This window comes from Mytilus edulis, chromosome 8, assembly GCF_963676685.1.
Source record: "Mytilus edulis chromosome 8, xbMytEdul2.2, whole genome shotgun sequence".
NCBI lineage: Eukaryota > Metazoa > Mollusca > Bivalvia > Mytilida > Mytilidae > Mytilus > Mytilus edulis.
Window position 1 is genome coordinate 33,315,932 of NC_092351.1, and position 24,845 is coordinate 33,340,776.

At 31.7% G+C, this 24,845-nt stretch overlaps 1 protein-coding gene across 3 annotated transcripts; it reads right to left on the minus strand.

Annotated features, from left to right (window-relative positions):
* Nucleotides 1-7,278: 7,278 nt before the first annotated feature.
* On the minus strand, nucleotides 7,279-23,499 carry LOC139485412 (transmembrane protein 272-like). 3 transcript variants are annotated; one of them, XM_071269883.1, is made up of 7 exons: nucleotides 23,077-23,182; nucleotides 21,435-21,526; nucleotides 18,080-18,109; nucleotides 12,466-12,579; nucleotides 11,948-12,007; nucleotides 11,230-11,436; nucleotides 7,279-10,505 (listed from the first exon to the last, which is right to left on the minus strand). In XM_071269883.1, exons 3-7 carry the CDS (start codon nucleotides 18,093-18,095, stop codon nucleotides 10,321-10,323), a joined length of 582 nt encoding a protein of 193 aa, XP_071125984.1. In that variant the 5' UTR covers nucleotides 18,096-18,109; nucleotides 21,435-21,526; nucleotides 23,077-23,182; the 3' UTR covers nucleotides 7,279-10,320. The 3 variants fall into 3 exon arrangements, with proteins under 3 accessions (XP_071125984.1, XP_071125983.1, XP_071125982.1); XM_071269882.1 differs by lacking the exon at nucleotides 21,435-21,526 and having other exon boundaries at nucleotides 23,077-23,499; XM_071269881.1 differs by lacking the exons at nucleotides 21,435-21,526; nucleotides 23,077-23,182 and adding an exon at nucleotides 22,105-22,250.
* Between the last annotated feature and the right edge of the window lie 1,346 nt (nucleotides 23,500-24,845).

Below are 24,845 nucleotides of genomic sequence, written 5' to 3' on the forward strand. Positions count from 1 at the left end.
GTGGTTTTTTGAGTGTTTTCGTAATCATAACTAATATTAACACACAGGTTAATAACTTGACTTTCAACAAATATCGTTCATAAAGTATTGATTTTATCTTAGGTGCCCTCTATTACGTTTTTATGTATTTTTATTTGTTTCCATTTACCGGACACGACTACTTATAATACCAATAAGGAATATCTCCTGTGATAAACAACGTTTTCAAAACTTTTTTCTCGTCAATCGATCACGTCAATCGTTCATGAAATGCTCAAAATGGTAGCAAAAAGTATCAAAAGTAATAATTCTAAATTACTATTAACAATTTCAAGCCAAATCAAGTTAAGGCATACATATGTATCGAGAGGTTAACGATATAAACGACATCATTTATAAGTGCACAGCACTAATTACAGAACGACCAATCCGTTTGGTGAGTTACAAAACACGAGAAGTGGTAATGTCTTTAGAGATGTTATGCAGGTAAAACAGCAAAAAATTACAATCAATAACAATATGTCGAAGAAATATTAACAATACCGTGACCAAAAGACAAAACCATCAGTCGTAGAAATACAGACAATACCGTGACCAGGTGATAAAACTATCTGTCGTAGAAATACAGACAAAACCGTGACCAGACGATAAAACCATTTGTCGTAGAAATACAGACAATACCGTAACCAGAAGATCAAACCATCAGTCACAGGAATTTAGAAACAACCGTGACCAGAAGATGAAACTATCATTAGTAGAAAAACAGAAATAACCGTGACAAAAAGATTAAACCATGAATCGTAGAAATACAGACTATACCGTGACGAAAGGATAACACCAAAAGTCGTCGAAATATAGACAACGCCGTGACCAAAAGATTAAACCATCGGTCGTAGAAATACAGGCAATACCGTGACCAGAAAATAAAACCATCGGTCTTCGAAAAACAGACAATACCTTGACAAGAAGATAAAACCATCAGTCTTAGAAATATAGACAATACCGTGACAAAAAAATTAAACCAGCATTCGTAGAAATACAAACAATACTATGGCCAGATGATCAAACATTGGTTGTAGAAATACACAAAATCAGCTATCAGAAAATAAATCTCCAATCGTAGAATACAGACAATACTGTGACTAGAAGAGAAACCATCAGTAGACGAAATACAGACAATACCGTGACAATGCTGTGACAAATGATTAAATCATCAGTCGAAGAAATACAGACAATATCGTGACCAGAAGATAAAACCATCAGTCGCAGAAATACAGACAATACCGTGAAAAGAAGATAAAACCATAAGTCATAGAAATACAGACAATACCGTAACCAGAAGATAAAACCTTCAGTCACAGGAATTTAGACAAAACCGTGAACAGAAGATGAAACCATCAGTCGAAGAAATACAGACAATACCATGACCAGAAGATGAAACTATCAGTAGTAGAAATAACCGTGACAAAAAGATTAAACAAATAGTCGTAGAAATACAGACTATACCGTGACGAGAGGATAAAACCAAAAGTCGTCGAAATATAGACAATGCTGTGACCAAAAGATTAAACCATTAGTCGTAGAAATACAGGCAATACCGTGACCAGAAAATAAAACCATCGGTCTTAGAAATACAGACAATACCTTGAAAGAAGATAAAACCATCAGTCTTAGAAATATAGACAATACCGTGACAAAAAAATTAAACCAGCAGTCGTTGAAATACAAACAATACTATGGCCAGATGATCAAACATTGGTCGTAGAAATACACAAAATCAACGATCAGAAAATAAATCTTCAATCGTAGAATACAGACAATACTGTAAATAGAAGATACACCATCAGTAGTAGAAATACAGACAATACCGTGACAATGCTGTGACCAATGATTAAACCATCAGTCGAAGAAATACAGACAATATCGTGACCAGAAGATAAAACCATCAGTCGCAGAAATACAGACAATACCGTGACAAGAAGATAAAACCATCAGTCGTAGAAATACAGACAATACCGTAACCAGCAGATAAAACCTTCAGCCGTAGAAATACAGACAATACCGTGACCAGAAAATACAAACCATCAGTCGAAGAAATACAGACAATACCGTGATCAGAAAATAAAACCGTCGGTCTTAGAAATACAGACAATACCTTGACAAGAAGATAAAACCATCAGTCGTAGAAATATAGACAATACCGTGACAAAAAAATTGAACCAGCATTCGTAGAAATACAAACAATACTATGGCCAGATGATCAAACATTTGGTCGTAGAAATACACAAAATCAGTGACCAGAAAATAAATCTCCAGTCGTAGAATACAGACAATACCTTGACAAGAAGATAAAAATATCAGTCGTAAAAATACAGACAATACCTAGACAAGAAGATAAAACCATCAGTCGTAGAAATACAGACAATACCGTAACCGGAAGATAAAATCATCAGTCGTAGAAATACAGACAATACCGTGACCAGAAGATACAAACCATCAATCGTAGAAATTTGAAAATTTTGTGACCAGAAGATAAAACTATCGGTCGTAGAAATACAGGCAATACCGTGACCAGAAAATAAAACCATTTGTCTTAAAAATACAGACAATACCTTGACAAGAAGATAAAACCATCAGTCGTAGAAATATAGACAATACCGTGACAAAAAAATTGAACCAGCATTCGTAGAAATACAAACAATACTATGGCCAGATGATCAAACATTTGGTCGTAGAAATACACAAAATCAGTGACCAGAAAATAAATCTCCAGTCGTAGAATACAGACAATACTGTGACTAGAAGATTAACGATCAGTTGTAGAAATACAGACAATACTGTGACAATGCCGTGACAAATGATTTAACCATCAGTCGAAGAAATACAGACAATATCGTGACCAGAAGATAAAACCATCAGTCGCAGTAATACAGACAATACCGTGACTAGAAGATAAAACCATCAGTCGTAGAAATACAGACAATACCGTAACCAGAAGATAAAACCATGAGTCGTAGAAATACAGACAATACTGTGACCAGAAGATAAAACCATAAGTCGTAGAAATACAGACAATACCTTGACCATAAGATAAAACAATCAGTCGTAGAAATACAGTGAATACCGTGACCAGAAGATAAAACCATCAGTCGTTAAAATACATACATTACCATGACCAAATATGTGGTTGACTTTATTTGTTTCCCTCATGACGTGCTCGATAAATATAAACTGTTTGAAGTGCTAACGGCGGAATATATTGTTAACAATAATTCATTGTTTGGATTATAAGGTGGGAAATCTAGACTACCCTACCATTCAGTTAAGCATTTTGAACTTGCGGTTTCGACATATAATGAGATGAAAAGAGCACGATTTAAAATTATCCAAATCCCATTACACTTTATGAGTAGTGAGATACGGAGAAATGCTCTGATTAATATCATCACCGACATCGAACACTCGGGAGAAACTCAGGAAAACATTGACGTAATTTATGAAAATGTATGCCCCGATATAATCACAGAAATGACCGATAAAATCCCACAATTTTGTGACAATAACTCTAAGAAGCGTTTTCGAACTTCAAAACCTTACTAGAACGAAACTTTGACTGAACTTTGGAAAAACATGCGTACATGTGAAAAAAAAGTTCTTTATGTATTCTGAGAGGAGAAATATTAGAACAACTTTGCGCAATATAAACTACATGAAAGCTAGAAAATGTTGTCGACAAAAATCTGAGACGGGCAGAAAGATTAAACAAATAGTCGTAGAAATACAGACTATACCGTGACGAGAGGATAAAACCAAAAGTCGTCGAAATATAGACAATGCTGTGACCAAAAGATTAAACCATTAGTCGTAGAAATACAGGCAATACCGTGACCAGAAAATAAAACCATCGGTCTTAGAAATACAGACAATACCTTGAAAGAAGATAAAACCATCAGTCTTAGAAATATAGACAATACCGTGACAAAAAAATTAAACCAGCAGTCGTTGAAATACAAACAATACTATGGCCAGATGAAAATTACATACATTACCATGACCAAATATGTGGTTGACTTTATTTGTTTCCCTCATGACGTGCTCGATAAATATAAACTGTTTGAAGTGCTAACGGCGGAATATATTGTTAACAATAATTCATTGTTTGGATTATAAGGTGGGAAATCTAGACTACCCTACCATTCAGTTAAGCATTTTGAACTTGCGGTTTCGACATATAATGAGATGAAAAGAGCACGATTTAAAATTATCCAAATCCCATTACACTTTATGAGTAGTGAGATACGGAGAAATGCTCTGATTAATATCATCACCGACATCGAACACTCGGGAGAAACTCAGGAAAACATTGACGTAATTTATGAAAATGTATGCCCCGATATAATCACAGAAATGACCGATAAAATCCCACAATTTTGTGACAATAACTCTAAGAAGCGTTTTCGAACTTCAAAACCTTACTAGAACGAAACTTTGACTGAACTTTGGAAAAACATGCGTACATGTGAAAAAAAAGTTCTTTATGTATTCTGAGAGGAGAAATATTAGAACAACTTTGCGCAATATAAACTACATGAAAGCTAGAAAATGTTGTCGACAAAAATCTGAGACGGGCAGAACGTACCTACAAAAGGACAGCAGCGGAGGAAATAGAGACAATGTCGAGTAACATTCCAACTGACTTTTGGGAAGAAATACGTAAATAAGGACATAGAAGTAACAAATGTATACCACAGGAAGTAGTTGATGATAACGGTACTATAACTAGATGTCAACAAAGGAAAGATGGCGTTGTGATTTTGAAAATTTATACAAAAAATATGGTTTGTCGAGTGATGAATTTGATTCAGAACACTATATTCAAGCTAAAGTACACAACAATCTATTAGAGGAAAATATGAAACTCTTGTATGTGCCGAATAATCTTTTAAATGTGAACATATCAAGAAATGAATTAAATTCTATAGTATTGCAATCTAAAACGATGATCTGCAAGTGGATATGACTAAATACCATAACATGTTTTAAAATTTCCTTGACATATTATACCATTTTATTCAACTAATTTTTGACTCGAGTATAACCCCGTCCGCCTGAAGAAGATCAATAATTTGTACAATGTTGACCATTCGTCGTCAGATGCACGTATTTCGAAAAATTACAGGGAAGTCAGTCTATTATCATGTGTAAGCAAACTCTATAGGGCATTTGTTAACAAGACATACACAAGTTTTCTCGAGACTGAACATATTCTTGCAAATGAACAGAATGAGTTCAGGAAAAATAGGTCTTGTGAAGATCATATTTTTACCTTACACGGTATTGTGAGAAACAACTTCAACGTCTTTGCGGCATTCATTGACTTAACAAGGTGCTTTGATTTCGTTTATAGAGACATGATGTTTATAAATTGCACTTAGATAATATAAACGGTAAAATTTACGATTCAGTTAAAAGCATTTATCAGCATATTAGCTCCTGTGTGCGTTTCAACAATAAGCTGACGAATTGGTTTGACTGTAAATTCGGCGTAAAACAAGGGGATAACATTTCCCCGACACTTTTCTCTATTTTCATCTAGTGAAAGAAGTTAATTATTTAAATCTAGGATTTGATATTAATGGAAGGCAGAGTTCACTTCTACTTTACGCTGATGGTATTGTTATTTTCGCAAAAATTGAGGATGAACTTCAGAAAATGTTGAATGTAATTCATAGTTGGTGTAAACGTTGAAAGGTTCTGATCAACACTGACAAATCTAAGTGCGTGCATTTTCGTTAAGGACGTTAAAATCAGAGTGAATTTGACTTTTCAATCGGCAATAATGAGTTGTAAATAGTGGACGATTATAAATAATTAGGAGTAACTTTTCAACTGTAGAGGTAGCTTTAATTTAGCAGCAGAGACTTTGGTTAAGGGTGCAGAGAGAGCCCAAGATAAATTCATATCGAAAATCCATAGTTTAAAGGATTTTGGATATCAGCCTCATGAAAACTTTTTAATTCGTGTGCTACTCCAATCCTCGACTATGCATCTGGAATATGGGGAAATAGGAAGTTCCAATCAATAGATAACGTACAGAACAGAAAATTCGCTATAACTAAGGCGTTTACAGATTGGCATTAATTTTAGCACTGTATGGGGTTACATTGGGGATACCAATTCAGTTTCGGCATTAGGTAAACATCATTTGCTCCCGGAATAGTCTATAATCGTTTGAAGACGACCGATTAACGAAAGTGGTGCTCAATATGGATTATGATTGTTGCACAAACAATTGGTGTAGTGACACTAAAGATATTATCACTGAATTTAAAGTCATAAGAAACGAGTGACCGGTGAAAAAGAATGTTTATCCATTCTTGAACCATGTAAATATCATTAACTTTCTATTATGAAGTGAAAATATGGCAGTTACTTAAATGTCGTGTTTAGAAACCGAAATTTGCCGATTGACACCTTAAGGTAAGCAATCAACAATTAAACGTGGATATTGAGCACGTGTTCCCCCCTTAAATGTCGTGTTTAGAAACCGAAATTTGCCGATTGACACCGGAAGTGGAGAAGATTTAGATATAGAGACTGATGAAGAGGAACTTTAGTTCCTGTATCAGTAAAAGAACCTAAGTAAACCTAAGTAAGTAAGTGTTTAACATGTACAATCAGATAATAGTTTGTTTTAAGGACAGATCCATACGTATTGCAATCACCGGATTTTTACGAGGAGGTCACTTTGCATATGGAAAATATATCGGCGAAAGCAATTCAAATAAAGTAAACTTCTTCTAAATATGAACAAATTAAAGATTTTTTTCAAAAAAAAAGTATATGTACATAAGTTTTATAATGAAAATTATCAATTTAGTTATAAAAAAACATAAGCATTTTATTTTCTAATTTGAGGTTTCATATGAATTTAATATGTCACATTATTACGAAAGTAGAACATTGGTGGATTTAAAATCTTTAAAACAAATTGTACGAACTTATTACTGTGATATATTGAGAGAGTCCTTGATAAATAAGCCAAAGCTACGATCTTACTTAAACTTTAAAACAAATTTCGAACTAGAGCACGATGTAAAACTAAATCATACGAAACACGAGTGATCTGTGCGGTTTTAGATGCGAGATATTTCCGATCAGAATTGAGACGGGTAGATATATTGGGAAACCAGTAGAAAATTGACTATGTAGATTTTGTATTTCTCAAAATGTTGAAAGTGAGCTACATTTTCTTATAAACTGCACATTTTTTAAGGATAATAAATAATAAATGCAATATTCATAGAGCGCATTATATAATAACAACAATTACTCTAAACGATTCACATTCAAAAATAAATAAAATACAAAATACACAAAACATGAATTACAAAGCACTTACTTAAAAGAATCAAACAAGCATATAAAAATTTATAAGATACTAAAAAAAAAAGAAAAAAAAGAAATAAAAAAAAACATGCATGTACCGTAAAATATACAAAACAATCTAAAACTAATGCAGTCAATTAAAAGTATATAACCTCTACACATCTACAAGAAATCTTTAAAAGCAGTTCGAAATAAGTGAGTCTTGAGTTACTTTTTAAAAACATCTTAAGAATTTGCACTCCTCAAAGACGATGGCAAATTGTTCCAGAGTATAGGTGCTGCTTTGTCAAAATGCCTCTAATCGTAGCTTTTCGTTCGGACGTCATTCGGAGGAGGTATGAGCATACTTTTGATTAAGGATATCAAACAAACTGTTTTAGCGAGATATTAATGGTGGCCGACTATACGCAGCTAGATGACCAGGGACAGTTAACATTTCTAATGGTGAATCATCCAAGGAAAATAGCTAAACACTTAGCAACGTCACTTTTCCGTAGAAAACAAACAGTCTACTATCTATTTAACATTCTTAAAAATTTTCACAAACTTTAAATGAATAATATTAGATGAACTTTTACAAACGCCAATTCTTAAAGTCCCAAACTTTCTGTATTTAAATCTAAACTAACAATAAACACGTTATGTTAGAACGTTTATATTGAATTAAAAAAAAAAAGGTGACTTATTTGTCCATTGGTCCGAGTGTATTATATATGTAATTATATTTTGTACAAATTTATATATCCATGCTGATTTACATATGTCACTATAACAAACACTTACTAACAGAAGTTAATTCGTGTTTTTACCAAGGCGTTGTCAGTTTGTTCTCAGTCCTATTGATTTACTTTTGAATAACTAGTAATATAATTAATTTAGGTTTTCGTACAACAGTGAAAAATTAAAACGGTGATAAACAATGCCATATTTTCATACAATGATTTTTGAATTATCATTCTAGGCACACACATGACCATTTAAACATAATATCAGATGATAAAACGATTTCTTATTTCGAACTGAATAAAAATGATAAGTTTTCAACACTGACCTTTTTCTTCTGATTCTTGTGTGTATGACTATTCTTATGAATGTGGTTTGATTTTTAAATACCTAACAGTTAAAAACATGTTTGAACCTTAATATTAGGCATTTACAGAAAGTCTCAGTTCTGACTATTGACTCCGACTCTGATAGCAAAAAATACAGGGGTCGTCTAAAAAACTAATTTAGGAGGCGCACTAGATTCATTATAAGTCAATAAACGGGACAAAATTTTCTTTACCGACAATAAAAATAAAAATTTGAATCAAGAGTTTCGTAACAGCACATTTCAAGCGGATATGTCTATATGCTCATGCACATGTTAATTAAGCCTGATTCGTCATTTTGATTGTTTTTTCCCTTCATTTATGCCATAGTTCTATAAAAATGTATATAAACTAATCTTTGATATAAAAATAAATATTTGTCCAAGTTGGTAAAAAAAACTTTTTACAATTTATGTCGATAACACGTGGAACTATAGTAAATTTTATTTGAATGGAAAAGGGTGCACCCAATTGTCATTCCCGATGTATAATAAAGAGGATATAGGTTTCCAGAACTTTGTTTCAAACCACAAGTCCATGTATCTGCTCATCTATTCGAAAGTTGTTTTCTAAAAAAATGTTGTAGATAACAATGGATCATGTTAGAATACATTTTTTTTTTAAAGATTTTTTCTGTTTTAAATCTTCACACTCCTGATTCATCGGAGTTTCTGTAACTATTGATTCTCTTAATTCTTTAATGGATAACTTTTATCATAATCGGCATCTTGTGATTATGCCATTTACGGAACAGTAAATCAACAGAAAACCTGATCACCAGAAATGTCAGGGTAAAATTTAGATAAAAATTGCAAAATATAAAACTGTTGTCAAACATACCATGGTTGACTTTAAAAAGAAATAAAGTGATGGATACTTTGTGAAGGCACCCAAGATAAAACTCAAACAAATGGTGGAGACTTGTTCCAGAATTGATAATCAGAAGACAAAATAAACCGTTGTGTAAAATCTCGTTTATCTGTTATTTGCAAATTGTACCTCGAAAAGCTGATGTTTAGTTCCTTGCATTATTTTGAGACGACCCCCTTCATTTTAACTGTCAGAGTCGGTGTCAACAGTCGTTACCGAGACTTTCCGTAAATGTCTAATAATAATATCTATATTAGTACTTTAATATTTTTCTTTTAGATGTTCAACCTACATTTAAAGTATTTAAATAACCGTTACGGATCAACATTATTTCGTCAAATATTTCGGTCTAATTAGGTTTTTCCACTTATCTGTGGAAAAACTTTTGGTTTACTTCTGATTATTAAGTCTTTCCAGAAAATTGGAATGACCTAATTATAGACTATCAAATTAAGACCAATTACAATTATGATATGATATTGATATGCGGGAGAAAAACGTTTGTTTATAAAAACAAGCTTAAAGTACTTATTTGTTATATTGTATATATATTTTTGCATTTACAGTGGGATGTAAGAAAAGAATAATGTAAAACCCAGAGAAAGAAATTGAAATCATTTGTGTTTATTTGAATTTAATTATGATATATTAAAATATATAGCTGTCGTCGGGTTGTAGTCTGAACGAGGCATATACACATCTTCTTTTAATCATGGTAACGCACATTGTTTGTCCAAACAACAGGGATATTTGAATACACAGGTACTTTATCAACACTAAAACAGAGACCTCTGAATTGTGATAAAACAAATGTCAATCCAAAGTCACGAATAAACCGGAAGACAGGTCGATCCCCGTTAGAAAAAAAATAGAATTTAATTCAAAACGAAGAAAAAGCAGAAAAGATTACAAACAAATACAGATATCATAAAACCAATCAACTACATGTGACAAATTATGTGAGACAGTAAAATATGATCAACTTTATTTATCAGTCATCCTTTGCACAACAAGCGAAACTGACACCACAGCAACACAAAAGACAAGAGATTCCAATAAGGATGTAAGTTGCATTGAGTAACCAAAAGGAGAAATAAAACAGTACTGGTTCACAGAAATCTGCTTTCGTGGAATCAGTCGAGAAATGGTTGTGTGTACTGTATATCCATACGTTCCCTGCAAAATAGAAAGGCAAGAAGATGAATAACCGCACAAACTTATTAACTTGACAGTCAAGTCATCTCGATCATAGTTCGTACTTTTGATATATTGTTGGCGTAAATTCAGTGTTAATACTTTTACAAATTGTGACTTGGATGGAGAGTTGTCTAATTGGCACTCATACTACATCTTCTTATATCTAATAATTGTGTAGATTGCTGTTTGACTAATGCCCAGTTGCAAATATGCCATGCATATTCAGGACGAAAACAAATAAAATAATGGCAATCATGCATTCAGTACAGTATACCAAACTGACTACCATCTAAAGCATGAGCTTATAACTTTACATTGGATGGTCATATTTCTTTCCATTTTCTACCATTATCAGGGTTTCATTAGAAAGAAAAAGCAATTAAGTTGATGAAGCTTATACTATCGACGGTACTTTTATGTTACAGTAATGACACATGTTAAAATCAGGTAATATAAGATGTTAAACGACCTTGAAATATATCTTAATATAATTGCAATGCGTTTTAAAATGTATAATGTTTACAGGTAACGGATACGTGCGCTGAACTAATTATCATTACTTCTAGGAACAAAAGTTTTCCTTAATGTTGATGAAAATTTTATTTATCTATTTTTTAAATTTCGCGCTTTTTCTAAATTAACATTCATCGCAAAAGTTCAATTCCAAAAATATGGTAGAAAAGAATTTATAAATGTCACATACCACAAATAAACCAGGCAAATAGAAAACAACCAACCAATCCATCAAAGAAATTTGTTGGTGCACCTCCTTCTTGCTCTTCCTCAGTTCTCTTGGCTTTACATTTCTGTAGCAAACTAGACAGATCTTTTACTAGAGAGAAAGCACCTGCTACTATTAAGTAGATAGGAATATAACGTTGTGCTGGACAATCATGCAGATACAAGCTTCCTGAAATAAGTAAAGAACAGTCAAATTCAAACCTGTTATTACCAATTTCCATTCTATATATAGTAAAAAGTCATGTACATTGACAGTGATGAAATTAAAGTCATACTAATAAAGAATTTGCATACTATTCTAGTTTATTTGCTCTGCTCATAATTGAATGAAACTTGTTTTCTTAAATACAAACCGTTACGTTTTAATTAACTTATAAGTAAAAAAAAAACGACATTTAAAATCTTACTAATATTCTCAACTAATCTGCTGCATTCCTGTTGGATGTATCTTTGCTAAAAAAATTTTTGAAGAAATCATCAAATTAACTATGGACCAAAAACTGTCACCATTCAATATAGCTAGCTGATTCACTCTAATAATAATTGGATATAAATTTACTATTTTATGAATTATAAAGTCTTTATTAAATATATGTAAACAGACTTGAATATATATTAACCACCTTTTTAATACAGGTTTTTGGTTCCCTCTGCTCATTTAAATATCCTATAATACATACCTATGACTATACAAGCGATCGGTATCGACAGGAACAGGACAAGCAGAATGGTACAGATAGCTAAAATAATATAACATTTATTTACACGTCAATAATTTTACATTTAATGGGCTTTCAAAAATGAATATGTATATATAAAAAATATGGTGGTATTATTGCCAATGCGACAACATCCATTAAAGAGCGAACTAAGACAACTACATCTTTCTAATAATAGTACGTAGTTCAATGCCGATCATTACTTTTCATTATGACAAAAGTAAAAGGTTTTGACTCAGTAGAAGTGAAATACTTCAATTCATTTTTTTAAAATAACTAGTAATTTTTTTTTCCGGTATTTATTTTTTGGGGCAAAAAAAATGCAAATTCTTAAAAACAAATTATGTAAAATTAACAAACCTGTTTACTCAGATCAACGAAATTTTATCTCTAATTTTTATCAACGGACTGATTTTTCGATAACCGAATGACACTCTTAGTTATCATTGATTGGTTTTACACTAATAAGTGCTACTTACTAGATCCAATGATGATTGTAAAACCTCTCTTAGCAAAACTGACATTGCCATCCGTAGTATGCCTTGCTTCCTTAAGTTGTCCGTAAATGGAATCGTACGAGGGCGGTGGCGATTCTACAATAGAAGCATAGACCACAATGCACCATAATCGGATGTCATTATTTCAAATGAGACAAATAGTCTAATGCAATAATTCATATTTAACTTAATAGTACTAAAAGTAAAAATTTTAATAGTTGAACTTTTTCTTTGTATATAGACTAAGGAAATATAATATATAAATGTTGTGCATCTATATTTTCACAGCAATCATGATTTTTTTCCAATTTTCAAAATAGGGAATTTTCATTAGTTCTTTATCATACTGTATTGATGTTTATACAACTTATTCTATTTTACTGTTTTAATTGTAATCAGTTGCGGATCCAGAACCGTGAATTTTCATGAAGTGGTTGACTAACATAAAGGGTGACACTCGGAGCCATCATGCTTCAGTGATTGACTATAAAATCAACCAAATTTTTCCCAAGAGACAAGACAAGACAATATTTTATTTAAGTCTCACCTCTTCATTATATAAAACATACAAAATTTGATAAAACAACATCATAAAACATACAATAGCCACTCTAAAAAGAGTTATGAGAAACTATCTAAAATGTATATACATTATTTACACTAAAATTAGTTATTAAAATACTTTTTCTTTTCAATAAAATGTCATTGCAGATTTTGGCAGTATAAAAGTACATATTTTCATCTGTGAATAAAAATATAAATTTATCGTCATCAGACAATTGCATAAAATTAGCATTAAATAGAGATGTTTGATAAAACAAATAACAACGCAAATCTTCATACACAGGACAATTCATTAATACATGTTTTTCATCTTCAATTAAAAAAAATTCATTACAAATACTGTTATAACAAATTCTATTTTCAACTAAAAGACCTTCATACCTTCCAGTCTCAATGTTCATAGGAGCAGTACCACTTCTTAATTTGGCATAGGCACTCCTATATTTACCAGGCATAATTTTTAATAATTAATTTTCTTCACCAAATTCATTTTTGAACAATCTGTAAGTACGTAGTTTACTACGCTCGCTTGACATTAAATCAATATACCATTGCTCTTTAAATCTATTGAAACAGATATTCTCAATATCTTTTATAACATGTTGATCAATAATCAAATTAGTATTAAAAAAATGTTCCATATCAAGTTCTTTAAACTTTGTGTGTACTCTGAAATTCCAATTTTTCAGTCTATTATTGCATATATTATTTGCCCATATAAAAACTTTTTTGTTTATTCTATCATCATACATTTCCGTAAATCTACTATAAGTTCTAAAAACACATGTCCATTTTTTTAAAATACATGGCATCGAGCCCATATCACCATATAGGGCCAAATTAGGTGTGTACTTTCCAAGACCCATGAAAAAACGCATTGCCCTATTTTTTACAGCATTATTACAAGAGTATTCTTTACTTCTCCATATCGCAGCACCATATTCAATTACAGACATAAAAAGAGTGTCAAAAAGCTTAGTAAAAATAGAATATTCAAAACCACCATTTGCTTTCGTTAAGCATTTAGTAAACCTAACGATCTGCTGGCTGATTTTCTACAATTTTCGCCATCTCGTTATAATCCAAAAACTCATTTAATAATAAACCAATACACATATATTTGAATACAATATCTAACTGGTGTCCGTTCAACATGAATTCAATATTTGTTTGTGTCACAGATTGTGTTATAAAATGAACAATTTTTTACTTGTCCATATTTACAATTAAGTCATTTACATTACACCATATACTTAAAACATCTAATATTCTTTGAAGGGCATTTTCATTTTCGGCGAATAATACTACATCATGTGCATATAATAATATACAAATCTTTTCACCATTTACATTTATACCAATATCTAAGCTCTTGATGTCATCAACTTAGTTATTTATGAAAATGTTAAATAGTAACGGCGATAATATTAGGCCAGAATTTACTCCAAACCAATCAGTCACATTGCCATTTATCTTGACACAAGATTGAACATTATAATATAAAGAATGTAAAGCATTTAACATTTTGGAACTTAAACCTAAGGATTCTAAATTACTAAACAACAAATTACGATTAACCCAGTCATATGCTTTTTTAAAATCTACAAATGCACAGAATGTTGAAAGTTTACAAAGTTTTCTTGTTTCAAGGTTAGTTGTTAAAGTTGATAGATGGTCTATGGTACTGCGACTCTTTCTGAAACCATTCTGTTCGTCATTAATCACTTCAAGATCGGTAAGTTTTCCGGTCAGACGAGCATTTAAGACGCCTCAATATAGTTTATACGCCACTGGTGCTAGACTTATTCGTCTATAGGACATCGGATCTCTGGGATCTGCCGTGGATGACTTGGGGATCGGTGTAATGATACATTTATTCCACATAGCTGGCACTTAACCGGAATTGTAACATATATTGAAAACACGGATAAGCGCATTCAATGCTGTAGGATTTGTATATAATTCAACTGGAATATCATCAACGCCAGGAGATTTGCCACATTTTGATATTTTCACTACATTATACACTTCGCTACTAGTAATTTCACCATAAAAAATTTCATCACAAATTATATCACTATTACAATTTTCTATTTCATTACTAATACTAGTATCGCTATTTTTATTTAACATTTCTTCAAAATCACATTTCCATTTATTTATAACTATAACTTTTATCATCACATATTGATCCATCATTTAATTTCATCTTCATTGGAATAGTATTTTGACGCTCGCTCCCTACTCCGATCCTGCCAATTTTCCACCAAAATTCTTTCGGGTTTCCTTGCGAATTAATTAATTCCTCTTGCATTGAATGCCAATATTGATGTTTTGATCTTTGGACATCTCGATCAAATAGTTTTCGTTTTGAACAAAGATATGACGCAGTTCCCTTTTTTTTTTGTTACTAAGACAACATTTGTTCCAATTTTTCTCCGCTTTACAAACATCATTCCACAACATAGTAAGCTCGGAATTCCACCACGGTTTTTTACATTTTGTAGCTTTGTTGTTAAACGCATTACTAATTCGAATTTCTTTACTTGATAACTTTTCGGACATTTCTGTTTTCAGTACCGATACAAAATTTTCATACATTTTATCGATATTTTGTTGTGAAGCTTCAGATTGTTCCAACTGCAATATCACACGATTAATTTCTGTTAAAATAGAATCTCCAATAAGCCAAATTTCCGGGAAACTTTTAGGATCATATTTAATTTTGGTAACAGTTTGATTTTTGTCTTTATTTTACTGACTTGGTCTTCCATTGTAAAATATAAGCACACATTCCATGTCAATAGTGAATGGTCAGGTACTATTTTACGAAGGTCATATCTACCGGGCTCGCCAAGACTTTGAATGATAGTGGTAGCTCTTGTTACGCTAAAGGAAATAAAATGAATCAAACATTTCATATGGTAAAATACAGTAGTCAACTACACTGGAACCGCGTGTTGATACAAAGGTAAAGTCGATAGTTAATGTTTTCCGACCATTAAGTATGCAACAATTAACATCAATTAGAAAATCACAAAAAAATGTTCCCATATCCGTTTGTCTGACTATATCGCGCTCTGGTAAGTAATCTATTCCTCCGATTGAATCCGAGAAATCAGAACAACGGCTGTTAAAATCACCACACAGATAGAACAAATTACCTTGTGGGATTGTGTATATATGTGTCAATAATGTTTCCATAAATTCGTGTACATTGACTGCTCTAGTTGAGTTTTCTGGTGGCAGGTAGACGACGCAAACGTAAAACATATTGCGTTACAGCGTTTATCTTTAAACTGTACCTACATTATACCATCAGTGTTATCATCAACGATTTTTATGTGAAATTGTTCATCAAAGTTATTACGGACCAAAATTCCTACACCACCCGATCCATTCTTCGCTCAAATATGTATATTCCGTCGGTTATGGCCGTACCAGCAGTACCCGTCCACGTTTACAGAATTAGAACCCATCAGGTGTGTTTCTGCAATACCCAGTATATGTAGATTGCGTTGCAGAATACAAGAACTTAAAAGACTATATTTGTCACTATTTACATTAAAGTTTCATCCATTAATGTTCCAAAATCCGCATTCTACCTAAAAACCGCCACTCCCATTTTTTCAGTGTTTCCCTCGTCGATTTCCACCTCGTGCGCTGTTGTATCCCTGTGTATTATAATTTCGATTTTCATATTCTTCATCTATTTGTAGGTGGTCTCTTTGTTGGTTTTAACTACGACGTGGGTTGCTGTAAATTCTGTTGTCACGAAATCTTGATTCTCGAGTTCGGACTTTGCCTCCTTTTATTTCTAGTCTATTTTCGCCAATTGCGTTCACAATATTCCGTAAGTTGTTATTCAGAATCCGTTGCGACTTCGACAAATCATTTTCAATCAATATGTATTTAAAGTTTCGAGAATCCTTCAAATTGTGCTTTTTATCCATGACTTTTCTTTTTTCGTTCATCGATTTGAAGACTACAATTACTACATCGTATTTCCCTTCTTTGTAACTCTTCTGACGATCTGCAAATACCGCTTTTACGTCTTTTAAATGTAGACCATCTTTAATTAAAGCGTTCCCCTTGTTTGATACATTCTCTCCGTTGGACTCGAGCAAATTCCTAACAATAACCCGTATAGCCTCGTCTGAAGTTGGTTGTTGTTTCTCCGCGTTTGCATAGGACTTTTCTATATTTTCAACTTTGTCAGACACAGTTTTTAATTCTTTTTGGAACTGTTTTTTTTTTATATTTTTCATTTCTGATGAAATTTTACTATCGATCAATGTCGCTATTGTATTCGGGATTGTTTTCTCAAGATTATCCATTCTTTGTGTAATCATCTGACAAAAACTGTTCATAGATCCCGTTAAACCAACAACTGGGGACTTTAATTCATTAAATCACTTGAGTTATGTTAATTTATACAAATAGAATTATCTTTCTACTGTGTAGATTGTGTTAAGCGTATAATATCTTCATGGCCATCATTAACTAAAATACCCATGATAGGGGTGACAGACCGGGCTCCCAGTCCCCTTCCCATCCCTTGGATCTGCCTTAATTATGCATGTTAAAGAATGTTATTCTAATATTTTGTTTATTTTTAATTATTTGCTATACATAACAAGAGTTCCACATAAGTTTATGCTTTAAACCATGTGTCGTGTGTTTCACATACATGTAAACTATTGCCGTTATATTTTTGTCAACTTAACGTTCTAAACGAATACTTTCTTAATTGAATGATATTAAAGAAAGAAAAAGATATGGGTTATTCAAGCACAACAAAAAACGATATATACAAGATTACTTTTAACAAATCAAATAGTATGTCAATTAAAGAACGTTGATTAAGTTATAATTAAGTCATGGGGGCTTGAAATTATATTCATTCTGCCACTGGTTAATCATTAATGCTAAATATTTTACCACGTGCGATAGAGAGGACAGATACTTTTATAATCTTTCCTCCGAGGTGCCATGCGAGGCGGAAAAAAAAGTATTTAATAGTTTTACTTACCATCTAAAAGAGACATTCTGTATTTTCAATCTACAAAAGTATATGATATAAGTATATAAATTACATCGTATGACAAGTTTGTAAGCTACGAAGAATACATGTATATGATATAAGGCAATTGTATCCCATGACAACACGGCCGACACTCGGCTAACCGAGAGATTGGTCGGTTAATCTATATTGAGTATGCGGCTATATCGGCGGTTGGTCTGTTAATCGGGTTGGCTAAAGTCTGTTAATCAGGTGTTATCGAGAAAATCATTGAAAGTTCAGCATGTTTCATTGTATAACTTTTTAAATATATTTTTATCATAAAAATTAGTCATGTCTAACAAAACAATTCAATGTACTGAATCCAGTGGTGTAATTAATTTTTTTCTAGCTTCGATGTACGATCTATAAAATGAAAAGGCGGGTTACTCATCAATAAATTTATACACATTTTACACACACAAAATGTACACAAAATGACACGTTGGTTGAATTTACTTGCATGCAATATTTTGAATATCGAACAAAGACGGGCATTATGTTTGTCAGCAATATTGATATCATCGTGTGAAAAATCTACACGAAAATCTGTATTTGGTGACACTAATTAATCTTTATTTAAAAGCTGGTCTGTTAATGGGTCGGATATATAAAACCCGGTCTGTTAATTGGTCTGTTAAGAGTTATGAATGGCAACACAAGTATAGTTTTATTGCTATATGGGGTGACTGTTATCGGATCAAATGGGTAGGCTCAAGGCCAGCAACTAAAATATACGATAACAACACATGAATAATGAAACATAAAATATACGGAATTCTAATATGACGTGTTTCTTTCGCTTTGTGAACAAACACATGCACTAAATCCAATAAAAATTGTTTGTACATGCGTATATTGACTTCTTCAGAATAATGAATTTTATCAAATTATCATTCTTTAACTTTTAAACACTTTAAACTTTTAAATGGTGCACATGATGGTACCAATTTAATTATGATGACTGTAATGTGTTGCATTCCGAAATTGACATATTTGACCTAGATACGACAACCGTTCATGCTGGCTGTTCAAACTCCTTCCTCTGAAAAATCACAGTGCCAGCCGTTAGCTGCTTTACAAGTAAAAAAGTTAGGTTCATGGAAGAGCCTACACAAACGCTTTTACACTTAATACTTATCGGACATAGAAATTACCTTAATTGTCCTATCCAGAATCGAAATAATGGATGCAAGCTATACTTTATTGTAGTTTTAACATCGGTAGGCATTACATTCGTGTTATTTTAGGCCTCACTATCGCTCGGTCAAAAATAATCACGAATATAATGCCTACCAATGTTAAAACTACAATAAAGTATTATAGCTTGCATCAATTATTTCTTAAACAACACGTGAACAATGACCAATTTAGACAATGGAAATTGAAAATTGATAAAAATGGTTTCAAAAAGTTTAATATTATAGTAATATTAATATATCCAAGAATGGTCGCATACTAGTATATCATGTGGATTCTGTTTACTGTTTAATTGTCATGAATGATGCCAATTTGTCATCTGCATTGGTAACCAGTATATAAATCTGAGATACACGTCGTAATGTAACTAAACATCAGTAAGTAAAATATATTGGGATGCTAGAATATAAAGAATAGAGAAAGAATAATGAGTAAGATAAATAAAATGTAGAGAAAAATGGCATAACAATTTTAAGAATACAGAAATAAACAATACCCCTAATCCGGACCCTACACGAGACGCAGAATATAGAATAATAGATAAGGACAGTAGAGAGTGATGCATTGTTCAAAAAGAGAGAAAAAATAATAATTGTTTAAGAATACAGACATAAAACGGCCCTGTGCGATGTACTCATATTGGTGACAAATGCTAGAAGTTTACATACGGACAACTGCAGTTCTCCTCTGCACTAATGTAGAAAGGAACTAAACGGAACAAAATGAATGAAAACTCAAGATAACCAAATGTAGCTGCATTCTCCTCTTTCCATTTACTTCTTTAGAATGATTTGTAAACAACATATGATTAAGTAATAGAAGAAAAGAACCAATTGGATAATGCTGACGAATAAGCCTTAGGGTTTAACGTCCAGTTACAAATATCAAGTGCATATGAGAGCGACAACAGGTTATATGTACCCTGTGTTGTATTAGAGGGACACTTTCAGTCGGATTTGAGAACAAGCTACTTTGAACAGACAGACAAATTAAGGCTGATTGAAAACGTTAATAATAAATTCTTGCATATTCAAGCGGCCAATCCATATCACGCTATATTGAAGTGACACACCCTTCAATTAAATGAAAAGAAAGTAAAAATAAAAATACTGTTACTAGAAGGATACTGTATTGTCATTTTATTTTCTCTCAAGAACATCTCATTCTTAACTTTTTCAATGGGAAAATATAAAGGTGGCTAAATAACTCTTAACTGACACAATTTCAATTGTCCAACCCATTAACAGGCCTTATTCCCATAATTTTCACTAAAACGTGGTATTATTCACGTTATATTACAATTATGAAATATTTAATCATTTCAATTTGTTTTTTAGAACCAAAGTACTATTTTGTGTACTTTAAATGATATCTAAAATTGTTTGTTTTGCCTTTTATTAAAAAAATTGCTATGCGTATATACGTATAAGCATAAATACTACATACTTGCGCGACGCCTTTTAGTTTTACTGAAAACTGCGCAGACTATGAAATATTTTTATAGGTTGAAAATGTTCTATGATAGATATCATTTTGTCAGACACTTTTCTTTTTTTGATTTGGTTCTTATAATATGCCAAAAATCTGTATATTTGATAGAGTTTAACATTAAATTGTACGTTTTACTCTTAACAGACGTATAACCAACCCGATTAACAGACCAATCGCCCATATAGCCGCATACTCAATATAGATTAACCGACCAATCTCTCGGTTAGCCGAGTGTCGGCCGTGGACAAGTATGACATCATAAAGTACTTTAAAGTACACACACATACGTATTTTTCACATTTATAACGATCATTACTATTTGTTATACATGTATTTGTAATAACTCAAAATATGTATGATCACATTCATTTATCGAGTTCAGTAAAACAAATGATGTATATCAGGCATTTTTTAAAAGTACACTATCAGATAAAAGCATCCATCTCTGTAAAAGATACTATACATACAGACGATAAATTATAACATTAGGTGACATAAATATATATTTTTAAAAACAAATAAATAAATACATAAATATGTTTATTAAAGTGTCACATATTGATTGCCATAAAACATATACAACAATTGTACTATTTACACACAAAACAATCAATACCCAGACAAATATACCTACTTATGAGACACTAAGTCGTTTTCTATCGCTGTTGTTAAAAACGTTGTATTTTGGAAACGTTTAAATGCAGAGACGATAGTAAAGTCCTTTTCCTGTAACAATATTTATCAAACTTTGATTTATGTACCTGTCGTTATTAACTGGTATTAGTGTGTATGTACGTGTTTTAAGTTTCTTTTTTATAATAATATAATAATATGTCTGTCATGGTATATGAAAAGATCGCGAAATGATGATGCCATATCTGAAAAGGTCTTTCATTGAATTACACGTATCTGAAACTAATAATTTTTTCATAGTAGCTATAAAACCTCAGTCGAAAATGGATCAAATATTTGTCAAATCTAAGTAGGAAAGGTTTTCATAAAATAGCGCAATGTAATTATCATGGATGTAGGTATATATAATTATTCATAAATATATGTATGATAGGGTATATATATTAAAATAGTACTAAAAGGATAGGGCATTAGCGGTCTCAGATGCTCCCTACCATTCCCCAATAGGATTGAAGTATCCCTGCACCCTTAACTCCCTCCCTTGAGTGTGTCACTCACCGGGGCTATTGGTTCATAAACATTTACTCAACTTTTTTTTATTCACATGTTTACTGACATGTTCGTTCGATGCACATGAGCATTTCTTTATTGAATGATAAATGTTTACTTACCACTGGACAAAATTAATATTTCGTTCAATCCTCACTTAGAATAAGTTCTTATTGAGATATTAAATGTTATAAAATAGACAAACTTATACAAGCGAACATTTCCGATCACTTTTTCACTTCCTGTTATCTGTTTTTGAATTTTTTTTTACTAGCGATATTTATATATATAAATAGTTTAATCGATATTTTTTTCAATTATTTCAATATATTTTACTTTCAAATTATCTTCTCTAAAAACTTTTTTTAAGGTTGTAAAATAAAAAACGATATAGTGTTTTCTGCATTTTACTGTGGAACAATACACAAATGTCAGTGTAAAAGCTTCAGACCGAGGTCACAAAATGGTACCAAGATAAATGTTTTATTTGTTGTCTTCTCTTTTTTTTAAAAGTAAGAATTAAAAAAATGGGAGACAACATAGAAGAAGTTTGAAATATGGCGCAATTTTATAAATCTGGAATTATTTCAATCTAGGTTTATTAATCTGTGATCATGATTGAGGAAATCTAACGAATCCGTTTAGTGGTTGCAGTAATAAAAACATAAGAAAAATCCTAGACATGGTATATTAGAAAATAAAATTGCTCAAAGTACCTTGACATTGGACTATATACACATGATACACACAAGCTGTGTTAGTTTACATAACACAATACCTGTGGAGATTCTAATTTGAAATCTGTCTTCATTCTAAAAAAAATTAAGTAACTCTTTCAGACAAGGGTGATATGGGGCAAGTCGTGATGTCCTTTTAAAAAATAATCATTCATAAAATTGAATTATAAAATCAGACAAGGAAGTAGAATATGCCGAAAACTCAAACATTTGAACATGTTGAATACGAAAGTTGATAAAAAAAATCATTTTGTAAAAGTGACTAGAAGGATAAAATTCCATTCTAATACGTAATTGTTTTAATTATTTTGTCATGGTTTTTTTTTATAATAAGGAAGCTAAATTTATCATAATTACCTCTACGTTTTCTTTGACTACATTAAACTGGTGCTGTATTACATCTGTTAAATCACAATAACTTGAAGATCTAACGTGTCATATCGATATAAAAGAATTCGAGGACAAAACGAAACTAGTCAACTCTGATCTTAAAACATTTTGTAACACATAATGATGAATTAAAGGAGATGTGGGTAACTTTTCATGCAGCTTCAGTTATAAAGTTTCAATCATTTGGTTATTCCTCAAAATAAGTTGAAGTGCTTATGTCCCATATGCACAAAGAACACACTAAGATTCAAATATCAAGACTATAATTACTGATGTACAGTCATGATACATATTCTACGCTTTCCATGTGCAGGAATAACTTCTATCACACTACAAAAAGACAATGAACGAACTCTTCACTCAATCTTATGCAGTTTTGTTGTTTGGTTTACAGATTGAAAGAATCTAATACATAAATACAATTTTGTCTTGTTGGCAAGGTATTGACTCATCTATTTTGTCCACAAACTATGTGTAAGATGCAATAACAGGTCGACTATGTCAATTTTAACATGTAAATTTCATCATAATGACATTTCAATTGAACTCTCTGCACCAAAGTATCCAAATTGTATGTACTTTTATAACTTGCTATGTGGTATGGGTTCATTTTTTAAGGACTAACGGTTGCCTATAATTGATAACTTCTGCGTCATTCGATCTCAAGTGGATGTATACTCATGGCAATCAGACTACATATTCTTACTTTCATATTATAAGTTTAACAATAAAAAGAACACATTTATGAAAAGCTTCCATGAGTTGACTTCTGGGTCAAATTAAATGATTTTATCACACCCTCTTTTTGTTATAGGTCAATTTTCAGTATTTTCAACAAAACGCTGTGAAATGTGCAAGGAATTTACTTAAGCGTCTTCAGACCAATCTGTAATGATCATATACTTTTTTCTACTTATAGTTTTTAAAACGATTTTTTAATTACTCAAACGTACCAAAACATTTGAAAGGTTCCAAAACATGATGCTGTTTGTGACAAGAGAGTGAACTATACTAAGAGATTTGTTTTACCGACCAACCATTTTTGAAAATTATATTCTAATTTTTTTTAAGTTGAATGTTGCCTCCTTCCTATACAGAGTTTTCAGTTAATAATTTTTGAAAATGTAATGAGACAAATCTAAAATCCAATATATATATATGACTGCACCCTGTGAAGTTATGCATATGGATCTTTTAAAGGCTAAAAAAAAAATAGCGGAGCTATTAAACTAAGAGTATACAAATTTCTAGCGACGTTGAGTAATATCCTTAGGAATAATAACATTAAGGCCACACCAAATTAATTAATAGTTCTTTGAGATTTTACCCAAAAAAAATGGGGCGAGCGAGCGAAATTTAAATTTATATTTTTAAATTCTTCGCCTCAAATTTTGAAGAAATATGGAGCGAGCGATATTTTTTTTCTCTCAATTTTTATATCTTTTACCTAAAAGAAGCAAGTGAATTTTCAACTCACTTAATTGAAAGGGGACATAATTTGATATAATTAAATTATCTCCCTTTTTATATGTATTTCAACTTTCTGCATTCTTTTTCATTTTGTTTTGTTGTTTGTATAATTAACACTGCACAAATATACACTTTTGAACATATTTTTTTATGCATGAACTTTATATGGCTATCTGCTTTTAATATGCACTGCTTTCATCTGTAGTATATGCACCTTCTGGTCCTTAGACACCCTCTGTAGTATGCTAGCTAGCTTCTTGTAACAT